General features: G+C 40.8%; 2 protein-coding genes across 2 annotated transcripts in view; one reads left to right on the plus strand and one right to left on the minus strand.

Annotated features, from left to right (window-relative positions):
* The window catches only part of HMGN1 (high mobility group nucleosome binding domain 1), a 1,114,480-nt gene that overhangs the window by 268,713 nt on the left and 821,738 nt on the right, over window positions 1-24,029 (minus strand). The gene's annotated exons all lie outside the window — the stretch shown is intronic.
* PCP4 (Purkinje cell protein 4) overlaps window positions 23,619-24,029 on the plus strand; it is an 85,457-nt gene continuing 85,046 nt past the window's right edge. The window contains exon 1 of the mRNA XM_042457839.1: window positions 23,619-23,717. Coding sequence (XP_042313773.1) covers window positions 23,709-23,717 — 9 coding nt within the window. The 5' untranslated portion in view covers window positions 23,619-23,708. The remainder of the gene's footprint in view (window positions 23,718-24,029) is intronic.

The following is a 24,029-nucleotide window of genomic DNA, read 5'->3' on the forward strand; positions in this document are numbered from 1 at the left end:
TCTTACTATAAGGTAAGTACACATCCTCCCCTTGTAGGGTTGCCATAACCCGGCTGCAACTGGGATATTCTTGGTTTTGGTGGCACCTGCCCGCTCTCGTCACGGGTGCCGCCAAAAACCGGGACAACCCCGGTTGCAGCGGGATTGTGCCGCAACCCATCAGGCCTCACTGCCCTCCTCCTCTTCCACCTCGCATGGCCGCGCGGAGGAAGAGGAGGGGAGCAAGGCCTGGGGTGGAGGAGGCGAAGGGGGAGGCGACGCGTCCTGCGCGCAGCCGCACCACCCTCCCCGCCTCCCTGTGGCCTCCTCCCTCCTTCCCGGCCTCTGAGGAGACAGGGAAGGAGGGGAGGTCCTGGCGTTCGCTGGTGGCCCCGTGCCCTCTTTGCGGAGGCTGAGAAGGAGGGGAGGCCCTGGCGATCGCCGGCGGCCCCGCGCCCTCTTTCCTGGCCTCCGAGGAGACCGAGGCCTCCTCAGAGGCTGGGAAGGAACGCGTGGGCTGCCAGCGATTTAATTATGAAATGCAGGACACTTTTTTTTAAATGGAGGCGCCATAAAAAAAAGTCCTACCTTTCATAATTTTGTCCTACATTTGTCCCGGTTTGGAGGTCCTGATTTATGGCAACCCTATTCCCTTGTAAATCCAGACTGGGAAGACTCTATGCAGGGAAGAGAGATTTAAAATTTCTCTCCCTTCCAACTATTGGTTTCCAAAACCTTCCCCCAACCCTCTCTGCAAGGGAGTTAAAAGAGAAAAGCCTTCATTGACAAAAATGCAGAATATGAGACGGGGGACGGAACGACCTTGTCCCATCCTTTTCCCATTCTTATAGCATGATTATGAGAAGATTTTCATATGACATCATGCTTATCCTGTCAGTGTCCCATTATTAAACTGCGATTGACCATGATCGTGTGAAAGACTTTCACATGACATCACACTGAGCCTGTCATTGTCCTGTCAGTGAAGTGGAATTCTACCATCCTTGCCCTTCATTTTGAATTAGCGGAAGAACGCATTAATGCAGTTCCACTTTACTGACAGTTTAATGACAGGATCACTGTGAATGTATGAATGTCTTTCGTGCAATCTCTGTCATGGACGGGATAAGGATAGGTTTCACTCCCATCCACCGTCTGATAATCTCCAATGAATTTTTTTCCTCTTCTCTTTCAATTTATGTATGGGGCTGGGGAAATATCAGAAAATAAACAACTAAGAAGGAAAGAGTTAGGCTTTCCCTATTTGCATCATTAAGCTTTCCTTATTTGCACAGTTAATTTAGTTCATATAGGATCTGAACTCTCTCTCACTCACTCACTATTTGTACAGTTCATACCTGATCCTGTGTATCTACTTTTGGGAGGGAAAGAGAGGGTTAGTTGCATACTATGGAGTCTATCACAACACCTGTGTTCTCACTGCAATTGTGTTAATGAAGTGCACACATACCAGTTTAAGTACTCCTGATCACATGTCCCTCCACTACCATGACCAAGTGCTTCAAGGACAAGGCAGTGACAAGAGACAGAGATGGCATTGTGCAATCGGTATGGGCAAAGGTGCTATTATCCTATTTATACGGTAGTTTAAAAGCTGCATGTGATAAAATTGCTACATATTGAGATTAATCCCTTTCTTTCAAGCTTTCACTTTGGGCTCTTTGACACTCATGTTAATGGGATTAAAGGCCAAAATATGAGTCATGGTGTGTAAACATACTTATTTATTACTATAAAAGAGATGTCAGGATCCAATTTTGACTGCAGAAACAGGTTTCCAATTTATGGTGACCCTAAGGCAAACTTCTTGCAGGGTTTTTCCAGGCAAGTTTTGTTCAGAGAGGGTTTGCCTTCACCTTTCTTTGAAGCTGAGAGAGTGGCTTGTTCAAGCTCACCCAGTGCATTTCCATGGCTGAATGGGGATTTGAATCCTGGGTCCAAAACACACTGCAGAAACAATCCAGTTTGAAACTATTTTAACTGTCTTGGCTCAGCGCTTGGGAGTTTTGTGAGACATTTAGCCTTCTCTGTCAGATAATTTTGGTGCCACAATAAACCACAATTTGCAGGATTCCCTAGCACTGTTTCATTTCTCCTCCCAGTGAGCCTTACCCCACTCACACCATCTCTTCAGCATTTTAATGGGATACATGCCACTTTGATCATCGCAGAAAAGTGGGATGGTGCAGTCCAAACCCCTCAAACCTCCCTAGTGATACCACTGCATCAGGTGATGCTAGAACTCAACCATATTCTCCTCTGTGGCTTGACAAGTGTGTCTGAGATCTTAGAAATCACTGAAATCTTGATAGCCATTGAGCTTCATGGAAAGAAATACAGTAAAAAACCTGAGTCAAGCAGATTGTGTGAGTCTTTTTCATTAAGGCTACATTTCAGAGTAGATTGAAGGAGAAGGAGAATGGATATGGAAAGTGGTGAAGGAGAGAATTGGTGTGTATCTGTTGGCCTGTTGTTTTTCTTCATAATACATAGTCAGCCTGTGGAATTGACTATCTGGATATAATTGGTGGCTCCCAACTTGGACAAAAAAGGGACTTTGCTTACTAATAATGATGGCTATAGATGAGATGGTATGCCTCCATATATTGAGCTGAGGAACACAAGTGGGAGAATGCTATTGTATTCATGTTTTGACTGTGTATTTCTGAGATAATTTGGTTGAATACTGTGTAAGCAGAATGCTGGAATGACTAGGCCTTTGGTCTGATCCAATACAGCTGTTCTTATGTTTTTGTAGGCACTTTGGAATGCATGTTTAGGTTGGAGGGGGAATCACATGAAGATAGCAAACTATCTTCTGCATACTATATGGGGAAGAAAAACAAAAAGCAGACTATTATTCATTCCTACTGTCTAAAGCAGGGGTAGGCAACCTTTTTGAGCCGGGGGCCGGGTTGCTGTCCCTCAGACAACTGCGGGGCCGAAGCCAGGGGGGTAGCTTCCACCCTCTGGGGGCGGGACCGTGTGCCGGGGGTGGAGCTTCCACCCTCTGGGGGCGGAGCTGCATGCCGGGTGCGGAGCTTTCGGCCAAAGGGAAGGGCTTGGGCACCCGTCCCAGGCCCTTCCCTTCGGCTCTTCCTTTCAGCCAAAAGGGCTCCAAGGGGCCCTTTCGGCCGAAGGGGAGGGAGGCCAAAGGGAAGGGCTTGGGCAGGCTGCCTCCAGGGCTCCTCCACAGCCCTTGCGGCCCCAGGCTTCTCTCTCCGGAAGGAGGCTTGGGGTTGCATGGGCCGAGAAGGAACCCGTGGAAGCGGCCTGCCGCCTCCGCAGGCCCCCCCCCACAGCCCTTGCGGCCCCAGGCCTCTTTCTCCGAAGGGAGACCTGGGGCCGCAAGGGCCGAGAAGGAGCCCGCGGGAGCGGCCTGCCGCCTCCGCGGGCTCTCCCATGGCCCCTGCAGCCCCAGGCCTCTCTCTCTGCATTAGGGATATGCCATCCCTAAGTGGCAGCGACGGTGGCGGCAGCAGGACCAGGCTGGGGCCGGATCTGACCCGCGGGCCGGGGGTTGCCGACCCCTGGTCTAAAGCCTCCAGATGGATTGCTTTAGACAGTGTTCAGGTTTCATACTGGAAGCCCTCTAGTGACTTTCCAGTGTCCACATTTCAATACTGGATGAAAGGGACTCATGGAAATTACTAGGAAGTTATGTGGAAAGTTAGCCAAGACTGTTAATGTACAGAGTGTATGAAAATGTTCAGATGTAACATTTTGGAAATGGTTATTCACTTTGCAGAAGCCTGGAATTGGCTGCAGCTGGGACTCAAACCAGCAGGTGATGTCCAAGGTCACAGTGTGTGCCAGAAGCACGTAGCAAGATCTAAATATACTGTGTCATCTTTGTAAGGGGGGAAGTATTCCAAGATGCACAGGAAATTGTACAGGAAGGAGTTGAGCTAGATTGCCACATGGCAAATGTGGATATAAGCTCAGATATCTGTTTGTAAAGTTTGTTGGGTTTGTAGTTGGTGGTTGGTGTTGGTGATTGTTTTCGCGTGTGTCTTTGGCAACACATAAACAAAGTGCCTCTATGGAGATAAGCCAGGAGTCAGTGTGCCTTTCTTCTAGCAGTTGTTTTCCTGGCATGCTCTGGCAGCTAACAGTTGTTTATCTTCAACACAAGGCTTCCAAGTTTACTCTGCACGCTCACGTTTGCATCAACAAAGATGACAACAAATACTACCATGTAAGCTGTCATCCTGTATATATTTTTCTTGGGTGTAAGTTCAGTGAACTAAGTGGGCCTTACTTCCGACCAGGCCTGCATAGAACTGTGCTATTAAGTATTCTTTGTAGAGAACTTTTGAAGAGTAGTGGACCATGGAAAGTACATTAGTTTCAAAAATTTTCTATGCACAATTGCTTGACAATTATAGAAACATAAATGTAAGTAATGAAATCTGTGCCACTCAGCCTCTTCATTAGCTTGCTCACGATTTTTGCCCTGTGTAGCAGATGCTCTTCAATTACTCACCGCAGTTAATTGAATCAGAAATAATTAATGAAGACTTTTCAAAGAACCCTTACAGGGCATACATGAAGCTGGCAATATTATGGGGTCAGCAAATGTATAGTTCATAAAATTTCATATAGCATAAGAATGTACCGAGAGTACATATCTTTACTGAAAGAGGGAAGAATGGTTGATAGTAAAAAATCCCATTTTGTTTCTGATGTTATTGGATTCTACAAAAGAAACAATGAGAAACTCCAGTGAACTATGCCTATAAATGTTGCATTACAATGGTGTCCATCTGTTTGAGTTGGGTAGTTTGACAAATGATGAGATTACTTATAATCCTAGTAGACTTTTATTTCTTGTTTTATAGCACAGTCTTTTATTACAGTGTAATTAAGAACATCTACAACTAGAAGATGGGTGTATCAGATCACTTACCATCTATAGTAACATTCTCTCCTCCAGTAGCTTTTCTTTAATCTTTGGATGTACCTTAAAAGTTCCGGCAGAAAAAGAAACTAATAGTACAACTGTTTTTATGAGAGATTAGCAAAAGTGGCCCTCTAAATGTTACTGGACTGTAATCCTAAGCATTTCTCAAAACTGGTTATGCTGGACAGGGCTCATGGGAAATATGGAAGGTTACCTTTTGCCCACTTCTCATTTCTACAGTTGGCCCTCCTTATCCACGGATTTTTTTATCCACCGATTCAAGCATCCACGGCTTGAAACTATTGCAAAAAAGTATAAATTCCAAATAGAAAACCTTGATTTCCCATTTTATGTAAGGGACAGCATTTTACTATGCCAGTGTTTTCAATGGGACTTGAGCATCCACAGTTTTTGTTATGCACAGGGTGTGTGTGTGTATGTGTGTCATGGAACCAAACCCCAGGATAACAAGGGCCCACTGTATGAAAGGAACTAGAACTTGGGTGGGGAACCTTTAGCAGTCAAAATCTTTTTGAACTACAACTCCTCCACCATTGGTCATGTTGGTTCTTCTGGAAGTCTACATCACAATTTTATTTGATATATTATATAAAGGCTAGATCCTGGGAAAATTACTTTTGCTGGACTACAACTCCATGAATCCCCCAGAAGCAATGGGGGTGGGTGGGTGGGTTAACATTTCTGCAACAAAGTGGTAACTTTCCCACAAAGGTCAATGTTCCTTGAATTCATTTGGTTTCTATTGCCTTGGCCACTGCCATAGCACATTTCCCACTTGCAGGCGCTGGTACATTTGTTTTCTCTCCACCCCCAGCTACCAAGGAGAAGGCAATTTTACCCTGGTTCAAAGAGCTGACAGAAAGGTCAAGTGGTATAATCAACATTTGGTGTCATAAATTGGTTATCATTCTTCCAGTTTCACGACATCAAGGCCTTTCCCCTAGGGTTACAATTGGCATTTTGGTGAAGTTACACAAGGACAAGTTCCCTTTTCAGTATCATGCTTATTTTAACAATGATAATTTAAAAAGTAATATGTCTAGAGGCAGAATCGTTATCTGCGTGCTTTATTTATTTAATGCATATTCTTTATAACAAAGTACAGAGCAATTTTACAAGTATAAAAGTGGAAAACATAGGCATTAATAAAACAATTCTATTCAAATATCAACAATTAAAAAAATCCAACTAGCTGTGAAATAATAAATACCATAGATTATATTTTAATTAGGTCACTCCATCTATCAGTCAGATACATCATGAAATGGAAAAGCACAAATCATGTAGCAGGAATTAATGAACAAAACCCAATAATTGAGTTACATATAACAAAACTCAATTAATGAGATACATTTTTGCATATGCACATGCCTGGTAGGCCCAATATTTTCCACTGGACTTCTTCTGGTACACAAAAGGAACATTTTAGCAGCCGATGAAAAATTTTCTCCAGAGACAGCTGAAGTCTTACTGTTTTTATGCCTGCTGCTTGATATGTTCAGCCCTGACTGGCCCATTTCAGAGACTTTTTTTTGTTTCAAAACCACTTTCTTTTTACCTACTACTGGTGATATAATCACAGATAATCTGATTTGGAAGTGTGCTGATGAACCATTTCAGATGAGGCCTTACTTATATCATGTCTTTGTCCCTCCTCATTCACTGAAGTTTATAGAGGCTTTGCAATGGAGTTGCACTGTACCTTCTAACTGCTAGTAATAGGAGCCTTCCCCGGGCTATAGTCAATATCATTGAGGACTAATAAACAGAACATATAAAAAGTATTTTTTGGACTACAAGTCCTAAAATTTTCCGATTCATATGGAAGCATCACTTGAATTCTTGGGCTGCATCCACACTGAAAAAAAAAATCCAGCTTGACACCACTATAGTTGCCATGGCTCAATGCTATGGAATTCTGGGAACTGTGTTTTTTATGAGATATTGGAGATTATTGCACTCTATTTAAACCAACTTATCCCCAAAGGGATAAAGTCAAATTTAACATTAAAAATTGGTGTTATCGCACCCAGCTGCAGCTAGGTAAGTGCAACCCATCTGCAGCCCAGATCCCAACTGTGCTTATTGAGCAGCTTTTCAAAAATGAGACCTTGCCGTTTTTGAAAAGCTGCTGGATAAGCGTGGCTGAGGTCCGGGCTGCAGACAGGTTGCACTCAGCCAGCTGTGACTGAGTGCGATAACACCCACTTTTAAATTGACTTTATCCCATGAGGGATAAGTCGGTTTAAATAGAGTGTGATAATCATTTAGCCTTCTCTGTGAGAGATCACTGGTGCCACAACAAATTACAGTTTCCAGGATTACGTAGCATTCGGTCATGACAGTTAAAGTGGTGTCAAACTTGATTATTTCTGCAGAGTGGATGCAGCCTAAATTAGCCTCATTCACACTCAATGACATCATTATATCATTAAATATGATTGGCTATGTGGCAACATCACTGTTATTAAGTGGAAACCAAAGATGGAGAAAAACAATACTGAAGTTGCAGCTGATTTAGGCAATAAAATGAAATCTTTGTTGGAATGCCAGGTATCATATGAACATTGGCATCACTAGGAGAATGCAAGATGTGTGGACTACACCAGGGGACACCTTAAGGTAGGGTAACACCACTGCTTCTTAAACACTACCTTCTGGCAGAAATGGACTGTGGCATTCACCTGATTCCCTTTAAATTGCTTCAAGAGAAAGTGGGAATGGGGTGGGAGGAGAAAGGCAGGCCCTAGAATTTTTTTTAATTAAAATTTTAAATTTCAAAACTTTAAATGTTTTGATTTTTTAAATTTAATTTTTAAAAATTGTTTTAAAATTTTCTTTAAGAACATCACATTTTAACCCATCTTCGCTATGTATGTGTAGATACATTTGGTTGTGTGAATGATATTGTAATTGGAAGGTATAATTTTAATTTTGCTAGTTGTTTCTGTCACAACTATTAGCATTACATTCAGTGACATACAGGAATTAAGATTCATGAGTAACATTAGTGCAAGAAAGCACTACTAAAGATTCTCTATGGTGTGAAATGGGAGGAGGTCAATGGGCGCATGTGACATTATGTATTACCACACTGGGTGGCACCAACCCTAGTGCACCACTGCATATGAGGAGCAGGTGGCAGCGGTAGCACTATCTCTTTGATGTTTCTCCTGTAAAGAGAAATGCCTCCCCCTGAAAACTTTCCAGCTTGCTTACTTCTAAAGCCTTCCCTGCTGCCAGAGAAGTAAGCAATCTCCTAGCCTTCTGTGGTTGACTATATGTTACTCAATACTCTTCTCAGTTATAAGGTGATGACCTTTGCCTGCAGTTACATAACATCATTAAGTATTTAACTTCTGAAACTTTAAATATGAAGGGACAAAGAAAAACCTTTGAAATTAATTTCTACTGAGCTTTGGATATGGGGAAACATATGTTAGTTTGTTAAAATATTGCCTCCTGATTAAATCAATTACATACATCACTTTTCTGCGCAGAAAACACATTTTTACACAGAAAACTATGCATACATCTGTGCAAATATTTCCTGAAATAAACAGAACTTCACAGCTTCCTGTATGCTTCCTTGTATTCTTTCCATACAAATCAGCAGCACTATCATAACCACACAAAAATATGATATAGCAGGCCCAGATACATATTTGGGCTAAAGGTGGCCCCTGACTCTGACAAAGACTGTATTGTCATTTGGTTCTCATACTCAGCTGGAGTGGTCAGAGTACTGTGGCATGAGGGGAGAATTTAAAATGAGAACCTGAGGTTGATATGAATGCCCATTCTTTCCTACACTTACTCGGTCTTTTCAGTGGTTGCCAAGGCTGCATCTCTTTTCACTTATGAAATATTCTGGGCCACAGGTGAGTTGTTAGATCTCTGTGTTTTTCTCCATACACGCCACTAATCAGATACAAAAGAGTTCTGCACAAATTGATCTGATGTTAGAAAGGGATTTGGAACTGTAAACTTGTTGTACCCAAATCCTGACATGAGTCTCTGAGCACTCAAACTTTTATAGTTCTGACATTGGGGTGAATTCAAGTCCTCTGGTTTGAACATCACCCCAAGCATTAATTTGGCTATGACCTCCTCTCAACATATTTGTATATTTCAGACACTCTAAAACCTTGCCCTCCCCAGTTGGCTCAAGAGAAAGCAAATTGTTGCAGCCTCTCCTACTTTGTCTTTGTTTTCATCTGTGAAATGTTAAGAGGGTATTTGATTCAGTCAAGTTAGAAGTGGTTCTTGTTATATTTTATGTTAAATACAATTGTTCCTTTCTCTGATCCATAGAGAATGATGGAGGGACTATTTAGAGACATAAATCCAACTAGTGTTGTGGGGATGCAGAAACTTTATATGAGCAATCCACATTATATGTTAGCCTTGTATTCTTTCTGGAGCAACCGAAAGTTTCTACCCTAACTATCAAAAGAGGATTCCTATTTTCCTCAGGGCCACAACAAATTGTATATGCCACTGGTAATGTGTATAAGATATCTCTATATCTGTTTATAGAAAGTTTTCTTTATAAATCCAGAGTGATGAGGAAGGGAGAAATATGCTGAATGAAAAGACTCTTTTCTGTGTCGTGACTTTTCCCAATGTCAGCTGTAGATAGCTGGGTAAAGGGTGTACTTTTAACTTCAGCCTTTCAAAATTTAAAGAAATAATGGCAGAGAATTTTCCTGAACATGTTAATTCCCCTGTCGGCACAGAGATTGAAAATAGTTAACTGATAATTAGTATGTCTCATTGCCTTTTAATTAAAAAGTTAACTGCCATGGGTTTGTGAGTGCTGAGAAATAACTTTTTGAAAGTGAGTTTTCTGCAAGGCGCACAGAACCAAAAAGGGTTAGGAAAGCTGTGGGAAGAATCCCAAGAACCATTAAATTTGCTTGATCAGTTTTCTCTCCCCTCAAACAGCAACTCCCAAAAACATGTGAAAGAGCTTGGAATGTTATTTTTAATAGGGAATTAGTTAATAATGTGGTTCAAACGCCTTAAAAAGTATGTAGTTTATTATTTTTACAACTGGATGTTTTTTTTTTACAAAAATAGTGATTCCCTGTTTCTCAAAGTATATAAAATAATTAGCCAAGCTCCTGTGGTGAGAGACTAACTGAGGCCCGTTCCGCACAGGCGGAAAGTATGTGCTCCGCGGGTACTAGGGTTAGAAAGGGGCGTCCTTCCCGGACGCCCCTAACCATAGTACGCGCAGAGCGTGTACAAAATGGCGGCGCCCATTCTACACGGGTGCTGCCATCTTGATGTCGTGGATGCCTAGTGTCCTCACGTCGTGCAGCGGAAGTGACACCGCACGTATGCCATTGCCACTTGCAGGGCCACTTCTGGGGCCCAAAAAGAAACCACTTTTTGCGGCTTCTTTTTGTTGCGTCCAGGAATTGCGCGGTTTGTCCACTGCGGTTCCCAGACACAGCAACCATTGGCGCTGGCAGAGCGCCATTTTTGGGCGCTCTGTAACGTGTCTATGTCTCCTGAAACTATCCCTCCAAAACCTACCTTTTTGGCACTACAGCCCCCCAAACATGGCAATTTCTGTATTGCTGGAGAGAGGAGGGATGAAGAAGAATGCATCCATCAGCTACAGAAAGAGAGCTGTTTGTGTCTCTGCCTATCTCCCTGCATACTGGCAACACAGATATTGGAGATACCTTTGATTTTTGTATGTGCAAAGGCTGTAAAAGTGAATTGCAATACCATAAGCCAGACTTACGACATCATAATTACTAAACAGCATGACAGCAAGTTTTTAGTTACTTTTAGAAAAACCATCTGATTGCAACAAGCTGAGCAGTACAAAACATACTTTTCTTCTTGTTGTTTCAGCACTCATAACACAGCAAGAAGCATCACAATAAGGCCAGCATTTGAATATAATCTTACATTTCTCTGTCCTAATTTAGTGAGGCCTTACCTCAGAACTATTGAAATAGCTTAAAAGATTATAGTTTCACCAGAAAAGGAGAAACCTTATTCCTAGCTATGTATAATTGTAATGCCCTACAATTGTGATGTTACCTTCATTGTTGGAAAAGGAACTGACTTCAAGTAGCACATAATTTGTAACTAGTTTCATTTAAGTGCTGCACATGATAACAATGGTTGAAATGGGAAAGGGCCTTCTCAGAAAGAACAGATGAACTGGATTACCTATCTGAATTTTCAAATTAATAACTGTAAATTGCTCACGTAACATGCCATGTACACAGATAAAAGTAACAGTAAAGGTTTCCCCTTTGACAAGATTGTCACAGCATTATATAAATAAATGAATAATTTTGTCTCAGTGCATCCTTTTCCATTCTCTCTGCGATTGTTTTGTTGCTGAAATTATTGGATCTTTGCTGGGACACTTTCAAATGTTGTTTTTTTTTTAAAGAGGGTTATGGTTTGCTAAAGTTGAGATATGCTTCTAAGGTTTGAAGGACAAATTTTCTCCTCTTCTATTTTTAATTTGTTTTTCTGAGAATTGTACTGTAATAGTGTTATAGTGCAAAAGTGCCATTTTCACTAATGCACTGATGCACTATGGCCTGTTACAGACTGCCAAAATAAAGCTGCTTCGGGTCTCTTTGGAGGTATGCTATTTAAATGATGCATGGGTCCTAAGAGTCCGGAGGTCACGCCAAAGCCACACTCCATTCCTAAGCACTGGAGTGCAGGTTTGGTGCAGCTTCCGGATTCTTAGAGTGCATGCATCATTTAAACAGCATACCTCCAAAGAGACCCGAAGCAGCTTTATTTTGGCAGTCTGTAACAGGCCTATGACTCTTTAACTCTTCAAATAAATAAATAAAGAGAGAAAGGAGGAAAAGAGAAGGAGACGAGAATTAAAGAAGTATTCCTTTACCTTTATTTCCTCACTTTCATCTTGAAACAATAATAGCAGTTAATAGAAACAGAAGCTCAGCTGGCACACAAACATTGCAGCCCTCATCACTATACATTTCATTACATGTTAGTTGCATCTCATATTGGAAATTATCAGGAAATAGACTGGAATGGAAAAAAAAGTCATTTGAATATTAGGAAAAATAAACACCCATATGACTGACAGCAACAAATACCACAACTTCTAGCAATCTTCCAGTACATTTGCCTCATTTAGAAGAGGAGACAGAGGTAGAGACCTAGCCTTAGGTATTAAAAAATGCTGTAAACAGTCTGCCAAGACCTTTCCTCTTAGAAATTTGGTGTGGGGTGATGAATACTGATTCCTAATTTATTAAGCTATGGCTGTACCATCCATGTTTAGCCATTTGAATCAATGGGAACTGGTAGATATATGTAAGCAGTTTCTGCTGAGTCAGGAATCTATTCTCATTGAGACTAGAGATATGAAGGCCCAGAAAAATAAACCCAAAATCTAGGGGAAATGCTTCACCCCTATTTTTGGAGTCTTTCTCTACCCTGGAAAAATGAAGAAAAAATGGTTTATGAAATATTTTCTTTTAAAATGACACAGAAAATGTTCAGACTAGGTGTTTACTTCCTCTCAATTATTTCTAAAAACTACATCAGAGAAAGGCTTTTATGTAAGATTATATACAGTATCAGAATATGAAAATTTTAAGGAGATTATCAGACTGGAAAAGGATGCCCCTGTCCTGTCCTTTTCTTGTCCTTCCCATGTGATCATGGGAAAGACTTTCACATGACATCATGTTTATCTAGACATTGTCCAGTATGGGAAGCACAAATGAAAACTTTTCATATGACATCATGCTGATCCTGTCATTGTTCCCTCATTGAAGCAGAATTGTCCTGGTATTTTGTATTAAGGGAGATTGGGCAATACAATTCCACTTCAGAATAATGGATCAGCACTACTTTATGAAAGGCTTTTGCATGATCACTGTCATGGATGGGATAAGGTTGGGAGAGTAATCTGGACCTTGTCCCGTGTCCGTCTGATAATCTCCTAAATCTTGGTCTCTTTTTCTCAGTACCTTTTATGGGAATGAGTGTCTTATGTCTCCTTGACACTATGGAGAACAAATGGAAACAAAACATGGTCTCTTCTAGTTTTTTCAGGATATTACTACCTGCTCCTCAAAGTGGCAAATCTAAAGAGAAGCCAAATAGTTCAGGCATTCCTTACAGCTCGGGATTCTGTAGCTTCCCTTGTAAGAATTTTTTTGTTGTTAAAAAGTAAGTTAAATTTGTAATTCCCTTCTGAATAAGCTGTACTTTTAATTCATTGAATTTCATAAATTCATGTCAAACCGAGAGCACATCAGCACTGTAGGTGCAGTGCTGTAGGTTGATCCTTTTGCCTAGGAGGCCACTGCAAGTAAACACATGAGCCAAAGCTGGAGGAAAGGCCACAACTTTATTCAGCAAGCAACGAAATTGGTAGGGTTGGCCCAAAGCATGAGGTTAGGATCTGTATTATCAAACAACCCCCCGGTTGTTCGATAAGCCGCATGCCTGGTAACCGCCAGGCAATGGGATGACCTAGGGGCTAAGGAACGCCATCTCGCAGCCATGCCACCAGCTGCTCACATGTTCTCTAAGCCCCTAGTCACCAGCCACAACGTATGCCCTCATCGCCCCCGGGTACCTAATGACTCCCATACCAGTGCTCCGTAGCCCTGGTAACCACACCAACCAGATCCATGACCTATGCTGCCGCCCCTGAAGTTGTGACTAAAACTACCAACCTGAGGGAGGGAGGGTGGGAGAGCCAAGCAGCAAATGGCACTGGGGCCAGAGCACATAGCCCTATATAGGCCAGGCATGGTGGCCCCTCCCCCAAGGCAGGTGTGGTGGCCTCTCCCCCAAGGCAGGTGTGGTTGCCCCTCCCCCAAGGCAGCCCAGCCAATGGGCTGCCCTGGAGGACCAGGGCACACCATAGAGAGGTCCTCCTGCCTCCCAGAGCAGCCCACTAAGGTGGAGGACCTCTCCTCCCCATACCAGCCGTCCAATAGCAGCGCAGCTCATCCCAGCAAGGCATGCTGGGGTGAGCCTGGGAACCTTGCTGTGCAGCTCCCAGCGGCAAAGCAGCCTGCCTGGTGAGGCGGGCGGCTGCTTGTTGTGGAATGCTCTTTCTATTTTGAAGCACAGGGACATTGGTGGAACTGTCTTCTATTTTACCTCTGGCTGGAGGAAGATTTCACCCATTTTCATAAACGGTTGAAGATCTTCCTCTTTGATTCACCAGATTATGTTGCTGAGTGTGCCTAAGGATGACGAGATGAGTAGTGACTGGTGGGATGGTTGGGCTTTATTTTACTACATGTGTTATGTTTTATTGTTTAGTATTATGTTTTATCATCTCATCCTTGAATATATACATCTGATGTTCCACCCTTTGGTGAAAAGGATATTTATTTATATATCAGCACTCTAGCAGAGAAGGCTAAAGACTTTGTAAAACTAGAAATCTCAGGTTTCAATAGGATAATAACATTTCTAATAATGTTTATTTATATTATTAGAAATAAATATTATCGCCCTATGGAATCCTGGGATTTATAGTTTCATAAAGTATTTAGCCTTCTCTGCCAAAGAGTGCTGGTGTCTCACAAAACTACAAATCCCACAATTCTGTAAGGCGGAGTCATGGCAGTTCAAGTGGTGTCAAACTGAATTATTTCTCAGTGCATTTTATTGGGTTGAGGATTTTCTGGTTTTATTTTTTCCCCTTGGGAAAAAAAATTGGAAAAAGTTCCCCCTCCAATGCTTCAAATTGGAAATTTACAAGTAATTTCTGGAAATTTTATATTTCTGGCTGGAATGAATCAGTGAATTTAGGTCAAATATTTGAATATACAATAAGCCTTTATTACCTATTTCTAAAAGAAACTGGGTGCTTTCCTCCTTGCCTTCACCAAAATAGAAATTTCTCAGGTAATTTCTGCATCCCTAGAACTTCTTAGTGCCTGGAGAAATGAGATTTATATTGGGGTTATAATGTGCAGTTTGTAGCACCCATTTATTCTCAAAACTTGGTTTTTATTTCTGTATTATTCACATTTTGCTCAAGCAAATTAACACATAAATGTGTCTGTGTAATTACTGACCACACAATGTTTGTGAAATCCTTCCCTACCAAAGAACAAATTAAAGCTTGTAATTACAACATACACAGTATAATTAAGTCAGAGTTTTAAAAATGTCCTTTCTGTTCTCTATCCTACCTACTTCCTTTTCTTAGAGATGGATTTTCTCAAACAAAACCTCATCACTTGCTATGAAATTCTTTTTCATCTTTTAAAATTATGAACACATAATTTCATGCAACATGATGGCCACCAGTCTTTACACCTTTCCAAGGACATTAGTCAATTTTGTCAAGACTATCAATAGCTACTAATCACAAAGTTAAAGTGTTAAAGTGGCTGCTGCCACACTGCAGAATTAATGCAGTTTGGCAGTGCTGTAACTATCATGGCTCCATCGTATGAAATTCTGGGATTTGTAGTTTGTTGTCACATCAGCGTTCTCTGTGATTATGTGTCATAATCTGTTGTAATGTGATGTTTAGATGTTGTTAGCATGATGTTAATGTGATGTTAAAATGATGCAATGTAATGTATGTTGATGTGAAATGTGTTTTATTAACCAATAAAATTAAAAAAAAACAACCAAAAAATTCCAGAATTCCATAGTATTGAGCTATGGCAGTTAAAATGGTGTCAAACTTTATTCTGTGGTATAGATGCAGTCACTGTCCAAACCATATGTTTCTCAATGCTAGTTGTTGGAGAACATGAGCAGAATGTGCCACAGACATCTTGTCAGCCATTGTGGGAACAGATCAACAAACTAGACAAGTCTCTGGTTGAAACCTTCATGGGTTTTCTTTTAGGTTCTCGTATTCTCTAATACAAATGTTTTCTGTTAATGAAAATGTGTATTAGGAAAAATGACATTATATTTGCTCAAGGCTATGTGATTATGATTGCTTCACCAAAAACATAACAGAGTCTACATTTAGCAATCTGATAAAAATATTTTAACTGCTGTTGTGGTAAATATGATTAGGGCTATCAACCATTCCATACATATAAAGAACTCAGCAGATGGGCTCTCATTCTGAAATGGTCAAGAAAAATGTTTTCACCAAACAAGACGATATTCTACTCAGAGTTTTGGAATTTATACCTTTTGTGCACTGAATTTCCCAGAATCCCCCAGCCACCATGATTAATGACAATGCTGCCTAGAGATTCTGGAAGTTGTAGTAGAAATAAATAACTTTCCCTAACTCAGATGCAACTTAGTTTTTATTAATTTATTATCAATTCAGTTAGAAAGCTTCTCCAGTTCCACTAATAATTTAATTTATACTCTTGTCAACTCCATAGTTTTTCAATTACAGACTAGTGACTTGTGTACAATATAATTGCCTCTACATATACTGTAGAACTGGAATTAATATTTAAATTATCAGTTCAGCCTTGCCACTCAGAAGAATTAATCTGTCTGAATGTAGTAAAACCTCCAGTCTTCTGAAATATATATGTTTATTCATCACAGTCTTGCATAAAAATGAAATGGCAGCAATTTGTAGGCCTCTAAAAATAGTGTTATTCTGCTCAAATTAATGTTTTCCTTCTCTGAGTTAATTTGTAGAATCATACCTATCAATCTGTTGTTAGTACCGTGCATAGCACTGTATGGCAGGGGTAGGCAACCTGCGGCCCGCGGGCCGGATGCGGCCCGGCGAGGCCTTGGGACCGGCCCCAGCCCAGTCCTGCCGCCGATTGCCCCTGAGGCCTTTGGCCTCTCGCGTGCAGGGGCAAGGGGGGCAATTGTCTATAGATGCCTCAGAAACATGCATTTATATTAACATTTTTTTAAAATCAGCAATTTTTTTGCATGTCCTCCATTTTTTAAAAAAGTGTCCACCATTTCAAAATGTTGTCCTACATTTGTCCCAGTTTATTTATTTATTTAAAATTTTTAAAATTTATTTATTTATTTATTTATTGGCTTCAGCCCCCCAGTTGTCTGAGGGACAGCAACCCGGCCCCCGGCTCAAAAAAGTTGCCTACCCCTGCTGTATGGAGTAGGAAACAGAAAGACAGGACTAGCCCTAAGGAGATTACAGTATAAAACCTGTCAAGAGGATAGAAAAGATGGCACATAAAATTAAAGGAGTCTCATTGAGCCCATGGGCTAAAATACATACAGAACGTGCAGCATCCAGTTTAAGATCACTTTTTCTTTTATCTTCAAGTAAGTCACCATGGCCCTGATCTGGAGCAGTGGGAATGGCACACTTTTGGTGCAAACCTCCCCACTCCCAGATGATTTATATTTAATAGACATCCCTATAGGAGCTTTTCAAAAATGTGTGAGAGAGAAATCGATTGGTAGCAGCTTAGTATTAATCTGTGGCCATAGCCACATTGGCCAGATAACACATCCACCGCCCATTCTTGTGGTGAGTAGTCCTGCTGATTCAGGGTCCAATCCCTGGTTCTTGTGCGAACTATCCAGATGCTGTCCAAACAGTTCAGCATTAAATTTCTGATATATCCACACCCCCCCCCCCCATCAATTTTTAAACTCAAACACAAGGGAGCCAGTGTGGCTTAGTGGTTTGAGTCCTGGACTGTGACTCTGGAGACCGAGCTCAGTTCCCCACTCAGCCATGGAAACCCACTGGGTAACCACTGGGCAGGTAGCATGCTCTCAGCCTCAGGGGAAGGCAATGGCAAACCTCCTCTGAACTTGAAGGAATGCAACAACAACAACCAAATATTGAAACTAGGGTTTCTGAACAAAGGTTCCCTGGAACCCTAACGTTCCTTGAGTCATCAGTGCAAATGATTGTGTTTGGGGGGAAAATACATTTTTTTAAAAGCTATAAAGATAAAATAATTTTTATGTAGGGGTTCCCTGAGACCTGTAAATCATTTCAAGGATTCCTCCAGAGTAAAAAGCTTGAAAGAGACTAATTTAAACAGTGCCTGGCATCCTGTTCCATATTTATGGGATCGTACGCTGAATTTACAGTCTCATAACTTTGAGAATTCATGTTTATAGTCATTAATGACAAAATATTTTTCTAAATCTGGTAGCACCCAAATAAAGAGTTTCTGAGATGTTTCAGACTGGAGGATTGTGAAATGACCACTGCAGTGATCCTCTCACTATGGGGGATGTTGAGGGTCTATCCAACTGCCCTTCTCAATAAAATCCATGACTGGGAGAGCACTGTGGTCATCATTTCCTAACACCAGTCTACAATGCCATGAAAACCCATCATCTGGAGTGCTGCCTGGTTTAAGAGGTAGGTTTTTTTGATGTTGGCATCAGCAGAAGTAGTTATGGACTTTATCATACCAGGCTTGTAAGGTGCCACAATTGCATTAATCTAAGAAATGCAAACATGACAGGTTGAGACAATCATTATTGCACATCTCTTCCCAATTGCCAGAGCTTCTGTCCTAGCCTCTGTCTGGTGGCCTTAGCCCTATCACCTTCCCTATGGATTCCTAGCAAGCTTTTTGATCTCTATTTATTTTTATGTGGTTTAGAGCAATTACATGATCATGGCCATCCATTAAGTAAAAAAAAATCAACAAAGAAAAGAAATTGAAAAAAGAGAGAAACAGCTTGCTTCGGAATACTGAGGGGGAGAGAAGCAGAATCGTGTCCACTTGCACCACATGACTGGATACAAATTGGAACTGCTCCAGGAGGGACTTATCACACCTGTAAGCGCAATTTGGAAGCATTAATGGATTTTGCCCATCAGTGAGAAGGGTGACTTCAGAAATGGATGGATTACAAACCAGCTACTGGACAGATACAGCGGTGTGTGCTAAGATACAGCCACAGATGCTACTATCCTACTTTAATTCCACTTTTCAAGACTTGTGTGATAAAGTCCTATGAAAGGAGCTCCATCATTATAGCTACATCTGACAATGTAAGGTCTTGGCCTATAGGTTTTTAGAGATTAACAGTGAACTACAAAACTCAGAAATGTACTTGTTATGGACTACTACTGTTTCACTTTTCTGAGCTCTGTCTGTTACTTAGAGATGTGTCCCATAGAGTTTAGTGGGACTCTTTAATAACTGTGTTTAGGATTTCAGCTTTAGCTCATCACAGCTTTGAAAAAAGATATTTTTGTGGTTATAAGGAGATATTTGTACCTATTGAATGTCAACTCATACATCTCATTATTTTCACTGTTGGGGAATTAGGGGCTTCGTTGACCTCAGTGTGTTATTAAAAAGAGAAAAACTGAGAGAGGCTAGTACTTTCTTCAAGCCCTGACAGGCCCTGAATCTTTATCCTTCAAATCAGTAACACACTAATGCCCTGCAAAGCTACCATGAGCTCCTTTCAGAAGTTTCTTTGGCTTCTTCTGGTAACTAGGGCAACTGGATTTACAGGTAGAAGAACGCAAAGCATAATCTCTGAATAATAATAAAAAACAGAATTCCTAGAAAAAGTCTTCTTCCTATCCACCCCCATCCTGTAAAATGCTGGTAAATAGAGGGTTGCATAAGTGTTGAAAGTCTCCCTGGACTCTGGCTGACGAATATGCAGCTATCTCAAACACACACATGAGCCCTGAGCCTCATCTGGTGAGCTCTGATTTCTAAGGACATTTGCTGTGTTGTATCAATGAAACACCTGTCTTGCATGCTAGTAGAGATATACCAACCATGACACAATATTATCCCTTTGTAGCAGAGGGAATGGCAATAGGAAACTTTGAGTGCTATATCCATTTTTTTTTTTGGGGGGGGGAGGTAATTCCAGAAGTACACATGTTGCTAAAAAGCATAAGTCATGTGGCACAAACTAGAAAATTGGGCCAGCAATGGAGACATAGAAGAAGAAGGCAATCTTGTGCGACAGGAAGACAATCTTTGCCATTCTTTTACAACAGCTGGCAACCTGTTAATAATAATAATAATAATAATAATAATAATAATACCACTACTACTACTACTACTAATAATATATGCCATTCAATGTCCCTGTCACCTTTTGTATATTGGCATGACTACTCGAAAAATAAAAATGATATCAGAACATAAGAGCTGCATTAGAAACAGAAGAATCACTGCTGTATTATTCGGGATGTGCAGTTTACTAGCCTAGTACTGATTGGTATCACTAGTCTTGTTTGTTAGGGCGTGGCTTACAGGCCAGCATAAGCCTATTTGTTTTTAGGATTGCATATACTTTATGCTTTTTAAATTTCTTTTATCCTTTTAGCATCCCATTCCAATATATTGTTCTAATAAAATTACAGTGTTTCCTATTTTCATCTCCCCTAGACTTTTTGCCTGCACACTTGTTGTTTTAGTTTAGGGTATCACATCCCAGTTTTTCCTTTATGGGAAGTGTACAGAAGGCAATTTTCTTGGTGCTCTGTCCAAGAATCTCCTGCCACCTAGCAGATGTGAAGGCTCCCAACTTTTGATGCTTATCTGTGGGAAGGTGGTCTCTGTGTGATTCAGACCATGAAAATATGGCTTCTTTGGGCTCCTAGGGGAAGGAAAAGGTGGGTGCACTCCATTTGAAAGTGCTTCCTGATTTCTCCCCCCTGACTGAGATGAGATCAGCTGCTTCTCCATGGTATGAACTACATCTTCTACTTCCCTTTCCGATGGATACGTGAAAGCAACAAGAGCCCCTCCAGGGATACAGAACTGTGCATGTGAAGCTATGCACAGATGTAGAATCTTGACCATTCCTCAAGCATCATATCATTCTCAATATATCATGCCAAAACTCACAAATTGGTGTAGTTTTAAAGAGCATTTGGAATGTCTAGGAGGGGGGAAACACGCATACCTCTCTAGCAATTAAATCATTTTTACTTTCACTCAAGTCAATATGGCCATGTCCAATTATGTCCACAGTACCAAAGCTGCAAATTGCATTATTGGCTAAAATGACTGTTTCTCCTTATAGGACCTTGCCATGAAGAAAGAAAAGGTCTAAGGAAAGGTGGTGTGTGATATCTGATAGCAGTGATATGTGGCAGTGTTATATATGTTATGATACAGTAATTGGAAGAGATAGAATCTTTAAAGCTTTGTTTGTCTACAAATGTCCATGGATGGGGAATGGATAAAAGGGAGAATGAAACTAAAAGACTGACAGATCTTTATTCTAAGCCTAGGCCATATTGAGTAGGCTTTCTTATCACTGTGGGACTTCAAGAAAGGATAAGACCATCTGAAGAAAAATCTAATTGCTGACCTCTGACTTCACCACAGTTTATTGAATTGTTTTAAAGTATGTTTTAAGTTTTAAATTTCACATTGTATAATTGTATTTTCAGGGGTGGGTGGGTTGAGGGTTCAGACTGTATATTTTAACCTTGTAAGCCACTCCGATTGCATTTTGTAGAGAGGTGGGATATAAATAATTTTTATTATTTTTATTATTATTATTGATTCCTTCCTACACTTTAGCAAAGGCATTGGAACAGAATTGGGGTGCAAGATCAGACAGCATTTGAGGGAGGTTTAGGGAAGTTAGGAAGTCATGTTCTCTCTTTGTGTGTGTCTGTGCATGTGTGCTTTCTTTAAGATTAGATGAGAGTTAGTATGGGACTCTGAGGCAGCTATTCTTACAATGTTACCATTTTTCTCTTTTTAAAACGTCTTAAGCTAGTTGTCAAGTATGACAACACTTTTAAAAAGGTAAAGGTAGTCCCATGATATGAATGTCTAGTCGTAACTGATTGTTGGGGGCGGTGCTCATCCCCATTACTAAGCCAAAGAGGCAGCGTTGTCTGAGGACTGCCCTGGTGGTCATGTGGCCAGAATGACTGCACCGAATGCTGTTACCTTCCCAACAAAGTGGTACCTATTTATCTACTTGCATTTGCATGCTTTTGAATTGCTAGGTTGGCAGAAGCTGGAACTAGTGATAGGAGCGTAACCCATCATGCAGCACTCGGGCCTCGAATTACCAACCTTTTGATCTTCCAGTCATTATAACTGGTGTCTTAACCACTAAGCCACCACATGCACATAACACTTTAGGCCCTCCATTTATTTTTCTAAAACCCAGACACTTTCTTGCCTGGGGCTACCTCTGTGATCTGTGCCATGTGCATACAAATTGCTCTAAATATATTGAGAGGAAAGGGGGAGTGAATCCTTCCAGCCCCCAAATTAGGACACCCCTTCCACATAATTCACTGTACTTATGTCTGTGAAACTTTTCAGGTTTCATCCTTAGGCCTATTCTTTATGCTGCCTAATTTTCAGATTTATGGTTCATAAAGAAACATTTTTTCCTGTTTTGTCATGAAATAACAAAGGTACGGATATTTATATATTTTTTTAAAAAAATCAAAATTTAAATTCTTTCAGCAAAGACACTACCACTGCGGGATCTGTTTATCATACTCCCCTCTTTAGGGGCTACTATATATACAGACATTACAAAATTTCAGCAAAGAGTAAAAAAAGATAGTAAAATCTTCTGACTTCTAAATCTTGACCATAGACAAAAAAAAGAAAAAGAAAAAGAAAAAAAAAGGCTAACTCTGAATTGGTCAATGAAGAAGTGGGCTCTTTTAGGAAAATGTTGAATCAGGGATTAGATTTAGGAGTTTATCGCACCGCTAAAAAAACCCATTTTACCTCTCCTGAGATTAATTCTAATTTGGGAGGCAGCCGAGTTCTTTTGCATGTAATTCAGTGCTGAATCCGCTGGACGAATACAGAGTGGATGCAGCCTGGGTCCCAGGAGTACTCAGCAACCCATGTTTCAAAGTCAGGAGCTTTCCAATGTTGAAAAGCAGCTTGCTGAGTACTCCTGAGACCTGGGGTTCATCTGGGCTGTATTCGGGTGGCGGATTCAGCAGTGAATTACATGCGATAGAACCCAACTGCCTCTCGAATTAGAATTCAACTTAGGAGAGCTAAGCCAGGTTTTTAGTGGTATGATAAGCTCCTAAATCTTACAATATGGGCAGATTGACAGTTCTCAACAATCTGGACATGGATAATAACCATGGCAGTGGTGTTACTAAGTTCTTGACAGCTGTCGAAAATGCCACATGTCAGTGCTGGGTCATTCTCTGGAGCTTGGAAAAGCTTGAGGACTACAACTCTCAGAATTTCCCAGCCTACACTAAGCACTAGGATCTGCAGTCTAAAAAAGTAATTATTGAAGCTTTGTTGGCGCAGTGGTTAAATGCCTGTACTGCAGTCATTCACTCGAAACCACAAGCTTGCGAGTTCAAGACCAGCAAAAGGGCCCAAGCTCGACTAAGGCTTGCATCCTTCCGAGGTCGCTAAAATGAGTACCCAGACTGTTGGGGGCAAATTAGCTTACTTGCTAATTAGCTTACTTGCTGTTCACCGCTATGATCTTTGGAATAGTGGTATAGAAATAAAACAAATTATTAATTAATTATTTTAAAAAGCACAGTTTCTGTATTTTCCCCATGGCAGGTAGATATTCATACGGAGCAAATTTTCATAGTGGAGGAGAAATGCTTCACCTCTGAGATTCTCTGAACACTTCTCTTCTTGTAAGTGAAGCTTTGGAAGAAGATATAATCCGGCTTTTAGAAACCTAATTCCCAGCTGTTGCCACCAGGTGGTGCTTTTGTGCTCTGTGATGCCTACTGAGGGGTTCCTGCAGGTGAATGCTTCTTATTGGTTTACTAGAGGCATGATGCCACTGGGCAGCCCTTTTAAAGAGAAAAGCTAGAAACACTGCAAAGAACTGGGTACGGTAGCCTTGAACTGAGGAAGTGGCGATCTGTGCACTGTCATTCCAAACAATCATGAGTGAGGTGAGTGGACAAATGCTTTTAATATGGACAGCGGAAAGCAGTAGCTGGAGAAAGTAGGAGTTTGAATGAAAGAGAAAAATGCAGCCTTTTAAAATCAGAAGGGAGACTAATGGTATATTTTTTTAAAAATGAGTCATCTGTGGAATTATTCAGATTTCATAAATGCACCCATAGGAGAGTTTCTGGATTAAAATATTAGCTAATTTTAGATGTTCTAGGGAGATGTAAAATTCCATGTATAAATATTGAATCAAACAGGCATCATGTTTCAGAATGAACAGATAATCCTGATGGAGGCTGCATCCTTATATT

This window comes from Sceloporus undulatus, chromosome 3 (assembly GCF_019175285.1).
Source record: "Sceloporus undulatus isolate JIND9_A2432 ecotype Alabama chromosome 3, SceUnd_v1.1, whole genome shotgun sequence".
In the NCBI taxonomy this organism is placed as follows: domain Eukaryota; kingdom Metazoa; phylum Chordata; class Lepidosauria; order Squamata; family Phrynosomatidae; genus Sceloporus; species Sceloporus undulatus.